This window comes from Vigna unguiculata, chromosome 11 (assembly GCF_037176805.1).
Source record: "Vigna unguiculata cultivar grain cowpea cultivar isolate G323 ecotype 2 chromosome 11, ASM3717680v1, whole genome shotgun sequence".
In the NCBI taxonomy this organism is placed as follows: Eukaryota; Viridiplantae; Streptophyta; class Magnoliopsida; order Fabales; family Fabaceae; genus Vigna; species Vigna unguiculata.
Genome location: NC_140802.1, coordinates 39,095,647 through 39,110,092, shown reverse-complemented (window position 1 = coordinate 39,110,092; position 14,446 = coordinate 39,095,647). Strand labels below are relative to the sequence as shown.

The following is a 14,446-nucleotide window of genomic DNA, read 5'->3' as shown; positions in this document are numbered from 1 at the left end:
TGAAATTAAATTTGTTGTGTTGACTTTTCAATCAAAGCAAAGAATGATTAAAAAATATATCTAACACTTATTTCAAATACCAGATAAATTATGATAATAACCCACTCTTTAATGCTTTATCTGTTTCACATAATAAATATAAAAAGAGACAATAAAATTATGATTCTTATTTTTTTACTTTTATTTTTTACTTTCATTAATGTAGTACTATTTTTTTTTCAAAAAAATTAATAATCTACATTAAACCACTTCAAAAAAAATAAAAGATAAGAATTCAGGAAGTCGAAGTATAATTTTGTTAAAATAAGAGACAAGAAGAAAAACAAAGGTAAAAGCATGGAATAAGAAAAGACATAAACTAAGAAAACTAACCTCGTTTAGTTGTTATAGATAATATAAAAATGAGTTTATTTTGCATAAACCTGTTGTTAATTGTTATAAAAACGAAACGAGTTTTTTCTTTTACACTTCTGTTTTTGTTTGGTGACTCTTAATACAATTAAAAATTAGTTTAAAAATTAGTTTGAAACTTTTCTAAGTTGCAACTTTTACAAGTTCTGGGCCAACTATTTTGTTTTAAGAAAAAGTTGCACACCCAACTCTTTTCAAAGCATAAAAAAGATACAGAAAAAATAACAAAACCAGATAATACTGAGAAATTGTCATGTGCTAGAACAGTGCAGGACAAATGAAGCAAGCATGTTTGTACAAAAATCACAAAAAATGAAGTAACCATAAAAAGAGAAAAAGTTGACCTTAATAAAAGAGTGAGGAACATGACATACAAAATCAGTACACCCTGTAAAAGGTTGTACCCTTAAATAGTCATATGCAACTATACCAAAACCAAAAAAGTAATCAACTATGTCACAAGGTCAAAGTAAAAGTCATAACTCCTAGTTTCTTTTCTTCTATTTCATATTGCAGCAACATTTTACCAATGATTATGATCTTTCACATGCTGAGATTTTGCACCACCCCACTGAGGCCGCAATGAACTGCTACTAGATGCACCCCTACCTTGTCCCCGACCAAAAGGCCTCTCAGTAGTAGTAGCTGTTGTTACATGATAAGAGCCTGCATCATAATGTTGTTCATGACTAGGAATTCTTTCATTTTCCACTGTATCAAGTTTTCTCCCTCTACCACCCCATCCAACACCACCACCTTTGTGAATAAAGGAAGGTGCATTTGATGAAAAGCTTCTTCCATGTTGGCTACTTCCATTTGATGAAAAGCTTCTTGCATGTTGGCTACTTCCATTTGATGAAAAGCCTCTTTCATGTTGTCTACTTGGATCTGAGATAAACCTTGGAGGAGTATTGCTCGTGTTTTCACTCCGCCATTTGTCTTGGTTTTGCAGCCTGAGTTACCAAGTTGGCCAGTTAAAAGAGAAGTGATTTTGTTTGAGATGTGAAGATATGAAACCAAAACATGCTTGTAAGCATTTATATATATAAAACTAAAACATGCTTCCACACACAAGCTCTAATGTAGAGGGAAAAGAAAGTACCTCAGAAAACGACTATATTGACGTTCATGCCAGAGTTCAGTTTCAAAAATATCACCTTCAGAGATTGTCTATAAAAATTTGAAATGTTATACAATATACATACTTTTTCTTTATCAGAAAAGAAAGTTTTTTAAGTTTTACCTTCTCTGGAAGGCTCACACCCGATAGTAAACGAGGAATATGATTAGTACCAGCAGGAACCTCGTAATAGACACATCTGAAACATAAACGATGTCACAGTTAGTGGAAGTTTGCTCAAACGTTGAATGCCAATTAAGAAAATGAAAACTGTGTTCAGATTTTGAATAGCATACAAGACACAATCTTCTTTGTCGTCACAAATGGACAAGGAAGGCTCCTTAACAAACTCATGGCAAAGACCTATGCTACCCTCAATGCCATCACTGCTAAAAGTACCAAAAACACAAAAAAAAAAGGAAGCATTGAACTATGGGTTATTTCCAACACAGAAAAGTACATGCAAGGTTGAAATGTAGCTGAATCAAAGAAGAAACACGAAGAAGCCATGAAAAAATTTACTAAAAAACAAAAAATTTAGCAGGTTTATTTAGTCAGTCTCAGTTGTGATTTTGTATTAGAGTGTGTTAACAAACCTTATTCTTGTGTCTAACTTGCAAGGCACATTTGGGTCAAGAGATAGAGAGCCAAATTTTTCTGCTAATTTGCTGGAGCTTCTAACAAACAAGTTGTCTGCACTGGGTGAATTTCTTATGGCGTCCTTTTCCTATAAAACACTAAGAGATTTTGAGGAGATGCATGAAATATTAGCAATTGAAGTGTTAAATTTGTGTGGTGTGCTATGGTACTGATTAGGTTAGTAGTTCACACAGATAATTCATTTTTGAGTTCTTTGGTTTCAGCCACAAGCCGGGTATCATCTATCCATGGAAGTTTGCAAATTCCCTAGACAAAAGACACAAACATTTGTTTCCATCAGTACTTATTACCCTTCAAAATTTGACAAAAAGAACAATACTAATTAATACAAGGAACATGAGTGAAATAACCTGCCACAGGAAGCGCTTTCCTACAGTGTCAACTTCAAAATCTTATAAAAACAAAACAGCAATGATAAGAAACAGAAAACAAGTAGAATCAGAAATTGAATAAAAAGCTTCAAAGAATATGGCTTACCCTGAGGATAAAAGTCAAGGATTCTAGATTTCTCATCTAGCATCAGTTGTGCATAGGCTTTTGGAAGAGCATTAGCACTATACAAGAGTAAAATTAGATATTATTATGGTAATGGAAATATATATATATATATATATATATATATATATATATATATATTACGCTTAAAATCTATGGTATCAAATAGGACAACAAAAGAAAGTTACCTTCCTGGAGGGAGAACACTTAAAAGTTGATCAAGTGGTAAGAATGGGACACCCTTTTCAAATTTTACTCTCACTTGACCCATGCCCTTTAAGTCTGAAGCAAATGGACCATAGTGGAACGGATAAAACCTGTATATTGCAACGTTCATGTCAAAATATTTGGACTTTTCCATATTTGTATAATGCATTACACATTAAAATTCAAGTTATGTATATATTAAATCATATTGTCTTACCATGTCCAAGAAGCAACTGCTGAAAAATAGTATTGAAGAACCCATACCAATCCTTCAGTGTACTTCTGGACCTACAAATAAATTGCAATTTATCACCACCATTGAAAGTTGAATAGCAAAAGGGACCCTGCTAGTGCAACTTATTTAAGGTAAAACAACAAAAGTTTTCCAAACCCAAAAAGACAACATGTGGAAACACATACTATTTCTTTCCTTTTTCCCTCAATGTCAGCAGGAGTTTCCACAGAAAACTTCGCTTTATAATATCTTTCTTTGTAACCAGGTGATCCCAATTTTATCTGTAATGAAAGGTAACAAAAAGAACATGTTCAGGAGCTTAATTTTCATGGCAATGTTAGTGGCAAGATAATTTGATACATGATTTACCAAGCAAATATCATTCTTATAATAAATATCAACAAACTTACTATACATGTAAATCTTTAATTTAATTAGACTGTAGATGTATATTATAATTTGATTCATATAGTACATACATACCTTGTCAATTTGGAAATCTTCACTCAAAAGTAAGTCACTATTTTTTCTGATACTTCTCTTCAATTCATCTTTTAAATCCTTTGTGTTTTGCTCAATCTGATTATTAGGAGAAAAAAAGTAGTAGCAATTCAACATCAATATGCTGCTGTAAAAATGAAGTCAGAAACTCCTGATTTACAGTTCAACAACTTACTTCAGCATCTGTAGCAGAAAGATTATTCACCAAAACAGACAACTTTGAATCTGGTGCCTTCTTAATCAGAAGAGTACAATCAGAAGTATGTTCATCGTCAACATTAAAGAAACATTTTTCATTCTTTTCTTCCCTCCACTGCATGGAAAATCAGGGAAACCCATGAGCCCAAATTTACAGTAAAATAAGAAGGAATGTGTACATTTTTCAAATATACTTCAACTTACAGCATCCTCCTTATCTCGAATAAGCCTTTTCAATTTACGTTCTTGTATTTCAGATCTTTTCTTAAAGATTTTCTCTTCATATGTACCAACCTTAAGTATAAATTTTTCAACTCTAGATAACTTCATAAAAGCAGCATTTTTCTCCCCAACCTGCTTTCATATCATATGTACACAACGATTGTCCGTAAAAAAGATCAATGGAATATAAGGGTAACAGAAAAAAGAAAAAGATATGAACAAACAGAAGAAGGAATGAGACAGTAACAGTGTTACCCTGCTCATGTCCACAAGATATCCTCCAAGATTACTGAATTCTTCCTTGTAAACAGTCATTAGCAAATCAATAGCCCCCTGAAAAGATTGGGCAAAACAAGTAATGATATTGCTGATCATGCATTAATACTTCATATTCACCATATCTAACAAAAATTTTCCAACAAACCTCATGAATATCCAAAGATGGCATGTGGGGCAGAAAATCATTTCCAGCAAAAAAGCACATGAAGATGAAATCATCAATTATCCGCTCAAGCTCAATGCTACAAGTTTTGGGAGGATTTTCTATCTTCAGGTCTAACTCAAGATACTCCCTCAACAACCAAATGTGCAAAAGCTGCACAGTTAAATTCATAAGGCTCATGATCATATAAACAACAAAGCTGTTGAAGAACGTAAATCAACTATTATACCTTGAAAGGCTTGGCAGCAACTTTTGTCTGCTGCTGAACAGAGACATCCTGTGCAAGCCTAGAATGTGAGCAATTATTTTGTACAGAAAAGCAAAATAGTATATCTTTAAGAGTTTAACTTTCCTTTGTTATGAATAGTCTCAACCAATAAGAAATCATTCTTGACATAACTCTCAAGATTGTTATAACCAAAATTATCATGCATAGCAGTTTGTAACTAAATGACAGTATAAAATTCAGAACTGAAATCACGGACATTATAGGTGTATACACTATTTATTGATATTTTCACGTTAAGCTGCACAAGTTATATATATATATATATATATATATATATATATATATATATATATATATATATTAATATGCAACATCACCTCTCTTAATATTGAAAAATGGGGTTCGTGAGTCGCCATTGCAAGCATTATAAGATCAGCATCCTGCATTCCAAATGCAAAATCTTGTCTTTATATTGAACATCAGAAGAAACAATCACTTTGTAAGGACAACTTTTACTATGATTTACATACCAAGCCATATAAACAATGACAGGTATTTGGATCATACTCCTCCAGAGTACGCTGTTTGCGTATGTATGACATAATCTTATGCTCTCCTTCCCCGGGAACATTAGCATCAGAGAGAATCACCTAAGTTCAAATTAACAAGGTAAAAAACAATAATATTTAGGTTGATATAAATAAAGACAATAACACTGATTTAAAACATTAAACAAGGGTAAATGAAGCATTCTTAATGGTAGTTGCATTTTCTGGAATGTGGACTATGCATGTCATACCATAATATCCTTCCATGATGAGTTACAAATTATCCTTGAAGAGATATAGTTCTCAAGTGCCTTTGAGAGTTCATGCATGAACTCAGTGCCTGGTGTTATAATATTGGAATCTGCCACTTCAGATTCTTCTTTAGGAAGAACTTGTTTCCCTTCCATTTCAAATTGTTCCCTCAACCTCTCTTCCTCAGCTTCCTACACATATACAAGAGATAAATAAATTGAAGGTCTTAACTATACCTTGATAATAATGATAATTGATGAATAATAACCCACATGAATTTCTTTGTCCTTAGCAGCTCGGAAACGTCTTGAACGTTGCTGGTTCATTTTGGCACGTGGGGCAACCCCGTCTATGCATGAGAAACACAGAAAGAGCCTCTTTAGTTCAACTTTTCATTAGAAGACAAGCAAAGATAGTGAAACACTATGCAATCATGTGAAGGTCTCAACTTGACACTTAAAAACCGAAGGATGTTTGTGCTGATACAATTTCTAAGACAAAGTTCAGTTGCTAAGGCAAGAAAATAAATAAGTATCAAATGGGGTTAATGATGAGTCAATTGGTTAAAATCTGGTGTCTCACTCACCAATAGCCATGTAAACGAGCTTGCGAGGCCAAACAGTGTCAACAAGTCTATCAATGTATTCAAAGACATTTCTGAAAACATCTTCGAATGTTGTTGGAAATGGAATCTGGTGACAACACAAACATCATCAAAAACCAAAAAACAGCACAAGAATAAATAAAACGAAGGTACATGAACAAAAGTGAGTAACGTTAACGAACATTGTCATGATCAGTATCAGGGTGAAAACATGGGTGGATGATGGCATTCATGTCAAGATACAAGTTATCATATTTCACTCCATTTGGGTCTTGCATGGCGTGGTCCACATCTTGCACCACCCTGGGATATTTCTCAGTCAACCATCTATAGAACGAAGGTACCCCCATAGCTATTAATTTCCCAGTAGTTTCTGATCGATGAATACCTTAAATAGAGAGAAAGGGAACACTTTGAGTAAAGACAAGTTCTCAAAATGGGATGGCATTCTTGTTTTTATACGTCATCATCAGTAACACTTTCTAAATATTTTGTTACATTCATACGTTGGTGTGTTTGATTTCAGAGAAAAAGTTCAATGACATGGTTATTATTTATATAAAAAAATAAAGTAACAATAAACAAAACTGATATTTTGTGGACAAGAAGATTAACTCGTACCTGAGTTGCAGCGAGACGGAAAGGTAGGAGCAATGACTTAGCAAAGAAGTTAAGTAAGAAAATGAAGAGACTTAAAATGGTCTTTTCGGAACTGAGATTAAAGTAATCATTAGTTGTACGAATCAAAGTTCGACTCAACATATACTATCTTGGAGAAAACAAGTTATATATAATTTCAAGAAAGCTTCAAGAATATAATTTTAATCCTGATATTTTCACCAAGAATTAATAAAATATTAAAGAAACACATAAAAAAAATGCATTAGTTGTAAGACGTAAACAGTTTCAAAGGAAGAAAAAAAAAGATAAAATTGGCTCTTTCGATCTTGACTTACACTGTGCTGTTTTATAGAAACCACCAAAGCAAAAAAGATGAGAAAGAAAATAAAGAATGAGAAAGGTAACTGAAGCATTGTCATTATTATGATACAGTTACCGAAAAGTCGATAACCATGATGAGAATGATGTGTACTTACAGCTTCCATTTTGTTCCAAAAAAAGTTTAAGATAAAGTGAACATAATAAAAAAAAATAAGTAAAGAATAATAATTTATTGTGTTTTTTATTTCATTTATTATTATAATCATCTACTAATATAAATTACATACATATTTAAAAAATATGTTCACACGTACATATCGCGCCTGTGCCCGTGTTTATGCCGGTTACCGTAAGAAAGCTCATTACGTTGAACATTTTTTGTTTGATTCTTTTATAAACGAGGCAATGTAATTTTTTAAGTTAAATTAATGATGAGGACGTTATTGCATTGACAGAGAGATTAGGGTAATATTGGCATTAATTTAACTATGTTTAATTTATTGATATATTTAGTGAGGATAAATGCAGTGCTAACATGTTTTTCGTTGATAATCAATGAGAAAGGTTTTCCCGAAAAACAATTAATAGGTTAAAAAGTGTAAGCAAGACAAATATAATCATTGAAAAAGAGAATGAACGATATATCATCCCATAATCTATTAACAGTCCGTAGAAAACCAAAAAAAATAGAAAAATGTAAATTTCACAAAATAACACGTCAAATTTTATCCAAATTTAAACTTATGATAAATCATTATTTAACAAAGCATATTAAGTTTATAATGCAAAATAACAAAATAGAACAAGGAAACATTTAAAATACATTCGAGGTTTCTTAAGGTTTGGCCATTGAAGTTAAATATTGAGATAAATTTATCATTTAGTCAACCTAAACGCCACAGAGTGATAGGATAAGTAACTCTTTTTTCAATATTTCATTTAGTTTTAATTATTTTATGGCTTTTAAGAGAATTTTATTAGAGAGATTCAACATTAATTTATCTAAAAATATATATAATTACTACATAATTTTATTCACTGAAAAAAAATGTGGATAAAATAAAACTCATTGACTTATTTTACTGATAAAAAAAATATGTAAAACAAAATTTACTAACTAACTATAATTTCAATTATTGATAGATCATTGGTAAAATACATTAATAAAATAAAAAGTTTATTATTGATATAAATGTTCATGAAGAATGAATTTGTTGATAATATTTATTGATAATAAATGAAATATTCTCAATAAAATTGACGACACAGTTCTTATTTTTGTTTTTTAGCATGTTATAGTAAAATTTGTTAGTGAATTCATGATAGTGGGTTTCCTTTTAGATTCGTCTATAGATTTTTCAGTATTGAATTTTTTTGAAAACTTGTGGAGAAATCCGCTAGTAATTCAATTTTTTTTAATATGTTTGGTAAATTTATTTGTAAATGTATTTTTAAAACATTTGTTGGTAGGTAAAATGAGTGCCAATTTTCCTTTCAAATTTAACAAAATATATTGTTATAAATGAATTGAAGATGGATGAGAAGAAAGAGGAGGAAGAGGAAGTGATGGTGAAGGTGACGCCAATAACAATGATAATGACGATGACGATGATGATGATGATGACGAAGGAAGAGGGGTATAGGAAGGAGTAAGGGTGGTGGAAGCAAACACGATGATAAAATGACAAAGGACGTGACACAACAACAACAATAGACATGATGTGGCAACAAGCACAACACGACAATAACAAATGTGGTGCTAACGATGACGGTTAAGGAATAGAAAAAAAAAAAGAAATTGAAAAGGAAAAAGAACAATAAAAATAAGACTAAATTGTAATATATATCGACGGCCATAATTTATTGGTATTCACTAACAAATTTTTATATCATTAATAAAATTTATTGAGTATTTTATTGACAAATTTTTCGTCAATAAGTGGATGGTAATTATAATTTATCAACAAATTTTGATGATTATTAAGTGATTTTGGTAATTAATAAATAAACTTTTTTTCCTCAAATTATCACCATGAAATAAAGTCCTCTCACTTCTTTATCCTTCTGACATGGATTTTTCTACCAAAAATAAAAGGAATCACATTTCTCGTGCGTATTGAAGAAAGAGTCCCAAAATTAATTATATGATAGTTAAACATTGAAGTAATTTTTTGAAGATAATTACCATAGAAAAAATATTCATGACTGTGTTTTATTTTTGGAAGAGGGTTAAACATGAGGAAGAACAAGATTAAACAATGGGAAAAGTTATATTAACGAATAGTTTTTGAAACAAAATGGGAGGTGTGTATTGGTAAAAAAGGAAGTGTAAGTAGAATTGAACTATTTGTTCTAAACATTTTTTTTTAAGATGGGCTCACAGCATATTAACACAACATAGTAATAAAAACTATTTTGTTGTTTATAACTATTAATTAAAGATGGCAATGGAATGAGGTGAATGTATATTTGAGTATATTTAATTATTTCGTCTTGTCAAAATTTTATTTATATATATATATTCTTTTTCTCATCCCTACCAGATAACATTGTATATTTATCCACACATGTACTCGCTCTAATCCTTCCAAATATCAACAACATAGATCCCAAATATCTTAAAGGCAGTTGATTGTTGTTAAGATTGTAGGATTTGTTATTGTAAATCTTGATCTTCGATATTAATTTTCTCACCAAATTATAAAAGATAAAAGAATAACCAATCAACTAAAGTTGATAAAGTCAAACTTTATTTAAAAAAAAATTATAAGAATAAAACAAACAACAAAGTTAAAAGGATTTCAAATGTTTTTGTTACTTCCTTTATCACGAGAATTATTTTTATACTAACTATGTGTATGTGTTTACTTTTTTTTACGATAATAAAAAATAATAAAATTATTATTATTGTTATTATTATAATTATAAAATTAAATATAAATAATTTTACTGTAAGTAGTATTTATTTATTTGTAGTAATTTTTAATTAAAAAGTAGTTAAATTTAAGAAAATGGTCAAATAAAAAAAAGGTTAAATTTAAACAAAGGATCACTTCAAAAATAATATTGATAAAATATTTTTTTTATTTTTTATTTTATTTTTATTCTTATTTTTATATCAAAGGTAAATTTTGAAAACATATTTAGACAACAAATAAGAAAATACTCTTCAAATACAGCTATAGATAAAGATTATAATATACCACTTAAATAAAATCACACATAGAAAATAATAATAATAACTCAAATTTAGACATAAATATTAATTTCGATGAATGATGGATACCAATAAAAATATTTATGACAATTAATTACTATGTTATAATAAAATAAACATCTTTATACAATTATGATGGCAAAATTACACTTATGAGAATGAATTAGAAAAAAATATATATAAAAAATCACTGAAATAGTATTTAACATCATAAAATAAACAAAGAATAAAATTATTAAAAAAATTATAAAAATCAAATGTATTTTCTAAATACAAATGTATAATTAAATATATGATGTAATAAGAGAAAAAGTATTTTAAAGATCTAATAAAAATTGTGAGATATCAAACTAGATAAATGTTGAGAGATAATAAAAAATGTTTTAGTAAAACAAATATTATTTAAATAAAATAAAAATTAAGGATCAAGAATAAATAAAGTTACTTGGTCAATAAAAAATTATACAATTGAAAACTTAAAATTTTGTGTTAAAATAAATAAATCCTAAATAAAAATACTAAAAATGAGTAGATATAATAAAAAAATATGACCAAGAAATTATTTGATTTAATGAGAGTAAAAAAAGACTACACCACTTTAACATGATTGCATAGAAGAAATTTTTTATAACCAAGATTATGTTAGGAGGAAAAGTATATTTGTGATATGAAGTAGATATAAAACATACAAAAAGAATTGTTACCAAACTAGGAACTAAAAGGAATATATATATATATATATATATATATATATATATATATAATATATTACAATAATAAATTTTAGTAATTTAAATCAAAACAAAAATTTAAATAAGTACGAAAACAAGATAAATATGTACTATCCATTTCTGTCTGCGTTTCCAATTTAAAAAATCAAGTATTAGCCCTACTTATATATACTTATAATGGATCAATATGAGATTCTTCTTTAAAATAAAAACCAACTTAAACTTAGGAGGAAAAATTCATTTTTCATCTCACTATTGAAAGAGGATTCATCTTTGTAAGTGTTTTGTTAATGATTTCTAGTTAATATAATTTGTTACCAATCTTATCCTTGTCAATACGAATCCCTTTATTAACTACTAAAATACATAACTTTTTACCAACTTTACCCTTATTTATATATAATATTACAGTGTGTGAGGTGTATAAGTAATTGCATACGATAACAAGGACAAAATAAAACTTCGTCATACACGGGTCGGCGGTGTGTATATCTTAAATATTCGGTTTAATATAATTTTCTTTTTGATAAAAAAAAAGTTAGCGAAAAACGTTTTCTTACTTTAGTCAATCTTGAAAAAAATAATATCAAGTTATTAAATTATATCAATTCAATTTCTTCTAACCTCTTATCTACTTACAAATATTTTCAAATTTTTATTTCTTATTCTCTCGATTTTCTGTGGTTTGAATCAATGTTTGGCTAAATACTAATATACTAATTCTTATTTATTGTGATCTTAAGTTTCAATTATCAATCTAATGTAACAATTCTCAGGTTAATGTTGTCCATTAAACATAATCTACAAGAAAAATTAAATATTATGTCTTTATATATATATATATATAATATTATTTCTTCGTATACACATGAATTTATCTCTAATTTTTTTTTATCAATTTTATAGAATATATTCTAAGAAGCTAATGCATTCATCTGCAAAACAAAAGAACACTTTGTCTTACATGATTATATCCAATAATTAGGCTATTGAAACAACTTGTAACTGTCAAGCTTCTAGTGCCATGTACAATGATGTTGTTTATTCTATGAATGTTCACAATGAAAAGACTTAGATTTGAAAAGAAGTTAAGATGAAAAGAGGGAGGTAGATGATGAATAAATGATGATGCATTTAAAAGGGAATGGAGAATGCTTTAAAGTTCCAACCTCCATCTTTGCAACTAAGACCCACCACACCTTGAGGTAGTGAAAGTTGGTGGAACTGGTTAATTCATTTTTCCTTTTAGAATCTCTTCAACTTACTTTCCACAAAGTTGAACCCACCATAACTATTTTTCCTTCATTTCATATGCATTTAATCATGCTTACACTTCTTTCACTCATACAAGTTATAATTAGTCTATGATGGATTTGAAAAAATTAATGAAAAAATAAAAAATAAAAAATAAAAAACAAAACACTTGTCTTTCAACAGTGATTCCTTTCATTATTTTATTTCCACATGCATATGAGGTCCACCAAAGGAAAAAAAAATTAATTTTGTGTTTGTCTTTTTCTGAAAATTAAGATCGTGAAATGAATTCTTGGGAAACGGTGGAAATGAAGAAATTTGATCTACACTTGGTATTAGTAAAAAGAAAGATTAAAATGAACTAGTGAGGCACGTGTTGTCGCTCTAAACTTAAATTAAATACTAGGTTATGGAATGTGATCATTTTCTATGTGTTGCGTAAACAGAGGACATGATCCTAAAGCTATGGAAACATTGATGAAACAAATTCGAAGTACAATTAAATATGTCAGAAAAATGGGTACTCCCTTGTTTTTTTTCTTATTTTCATGAAATTCTAATCTATTGTCGATAGACATAAAACAGAATCGTAGAAGGATCCAAGATGCAATCTCGAACTTCAAGAGAACCATGGTCAAGTGCACATATAATACACGACAAAAAATTTCCATGGATTTCAAGTCAATAGACCTTACTTATAAATTAATTAATTATTTTATTTAAAATAAGAAAATATCCATTTTAGGTCGTGGTTTTCCTATAGGATTCTCAAAAATAACTCGTGGGAATCCAAAACTAAGCTCAACGATTAACTAATTAATTAATTAGTTAAATAAGTTTAAACACTCATAGACACCTAAAATAAGTTTATTATCCATAATTACGCCGCTTATTAACTTTATTAAATAGAAAAACTTGTGTGCGTATAGTGTAAAAATTGACTAAAATGTTTGATCCGAAATCATATGTAATTTTTTCTCTCTTGACACTAAAAAAGAAAACAAAAATAGTGGAAATTGACGTAGAAAATAGAATAGTTATTTCATAAAAAAACCTAAGTAAACTTTATCCAAGTAATCACTCCTAAAAAATTTAAATACAAAACTAAGAACAAAGAGAAGAGAGAAAAAAAAAAGAAGAAGATAAAACACTGGTGAAAAGATGGTTGAAGCAGCAGAGCAAAACCTGAAAACCTCTTCTACACATCAACACTGCAACTTTGCAAGAGGTGGAACTTCACTCCTGCGGCATTGCTCCGATCTCCGGCGAAGCTAATATACGCGGGACAGTTAACATAAATGTGGTACCTTCCAGAGACCCAAGTTCCAACCTTCCACTTGACCCTCCCGTTGATCTTAACGTTGACCATAACGGTGCCGGCATTCTGGTCCTGCTGCAGGGAGGCGAGAACAAACGGCGCGACGGGGACGGTGTTACCGTAGAGGAAGGGTGACCAGACGGTGAAGTCGTGGTGGCCCTGGTAGGTGTCGGGGAGGGCGGTGGGGAGGGAGATCTGCTGGCTACGGTAGGAGGCGTGGAGGCGGAGCGCGTGGTAGTAAACGCCGATGCGGGAGTTGGGGTTGTGGGCGGAGAGGCTGACCTGCATGGTGAGGGAGAGGGTGTTGGGGATGGGGGAAGAGAGGTTGAAGGTGAAGAGGGTGGCGTCTTGGAGCGTGAAGCGTGGTTTGGTTGGGCGGAGGATGACCCATATGAGGAAGACAAGGAAGAGGATAAGGAGGATGAAGGCGGCGACGCCGATGAGAATGAGGCGGAGGAGACGGCGGCTCGAAGAGTGGTGGTGGCCGCAGTCCTTGGTGGACATGGTGGTTGTTGGAGAATTACTTGGAGGAATAATGGGTTGGAGGGGGACGTGTGTGAGAATATGAGTGAGTAAGTATATATGTAATGCAAATAATAATAATAATAATAATAATAATGCAAAATGTAGGTGTTGCTTATGGGGTACACTCTGCTATGCCGATTTCAGAGAAAGAGAAATTATTTTGATTGGTGAAGACCTAGTTAGCCAGAGAAGAGTGAGGAAAGAGAAGTACGTGTGTAACCTGTTCTAAGAGTATGTAAGAACTTAAAACTCAGTACTATCGCATTAGTATTTTTTTTTTCTATAAAATATTAAATAAGTATAGTTAATGAAAGTTAATACTGACCAATAATGTT

General features: G+C 30.4%; 1 protein-coding gene and 1 pseudogene across 3 annotated transcripts; both read right to left on the bottom strand.

Moving 5' to 3' along the window:
• Window positions 1-729: 729 nt before the first annotated feature.
• LOC114168251 (5'-3' exoribonuclease 3-like) lies at window positions 730-6,902 on the bottom strand. Of its 3 annotated transcripts, XM_085668469.1 has the most exons (24): window positions 6,307-6,902; window positions 6,107-6,212; window positions 5,793-5,869; window positions 5,520-5,711; window positions 5,251-5,370; window positions 5,098-5,160; window positions 4,721-4,768; window positions 4,474-4,644; window positions 4,305-4,382; window positions 4,032-4,181; window positions 3,805-3,942; window positions 3,612-3,707; window positions 3,314-3,409; window positions 3,111-3,181; window positions 2,875-3,003; window positions 2,669-2,745; window positions 2,542-2,582; window positions 2,363-2,437; window positions 2,128-2,258; window positions 1,828-1,920; window positions 1,655-1,730; window positions 1,514-1,581; window positions 1,245-1,364; window positions 730-1,208 (listed from the first exon to the last, which is right to left on the bottom strand). In XM_085668469.1, the coding sequence occupies exons 1-24, from the start codon at window positions 6,472-6,474 to the stop codon at window positions 935-937; spliced, it is 2,658 nt and encodes an 885-aa protein (XP_085524595.1). In that variant the 5' UTR covers window positions 6,475-6,902; the 3' UTR covers window positions 730-934. The 3 variants fall into 3 exon arrangements, with proteins under 3 accessions (XP_085524595.1, XP_085524592.1, XP_085524594.1); XM_085668466.1 differs by having other exon boundaries at window positions 730-1,364; XM_085668468.1 differs by having other exon boundaries at window positions 730-1,364; window positions 1,828-1,917.
• A 6,382-nt stretch (window positions 6,903-13,284) lies between these two features.
• On the bottom strand, window positions 13,285-14,261 carry LOC114170073 (NDR1/HIN1-like protein 1 pseudogene; annotated as a pseudogene).
• Window positions 14,262-14,446: the final 185 nt, after the last annotated feature.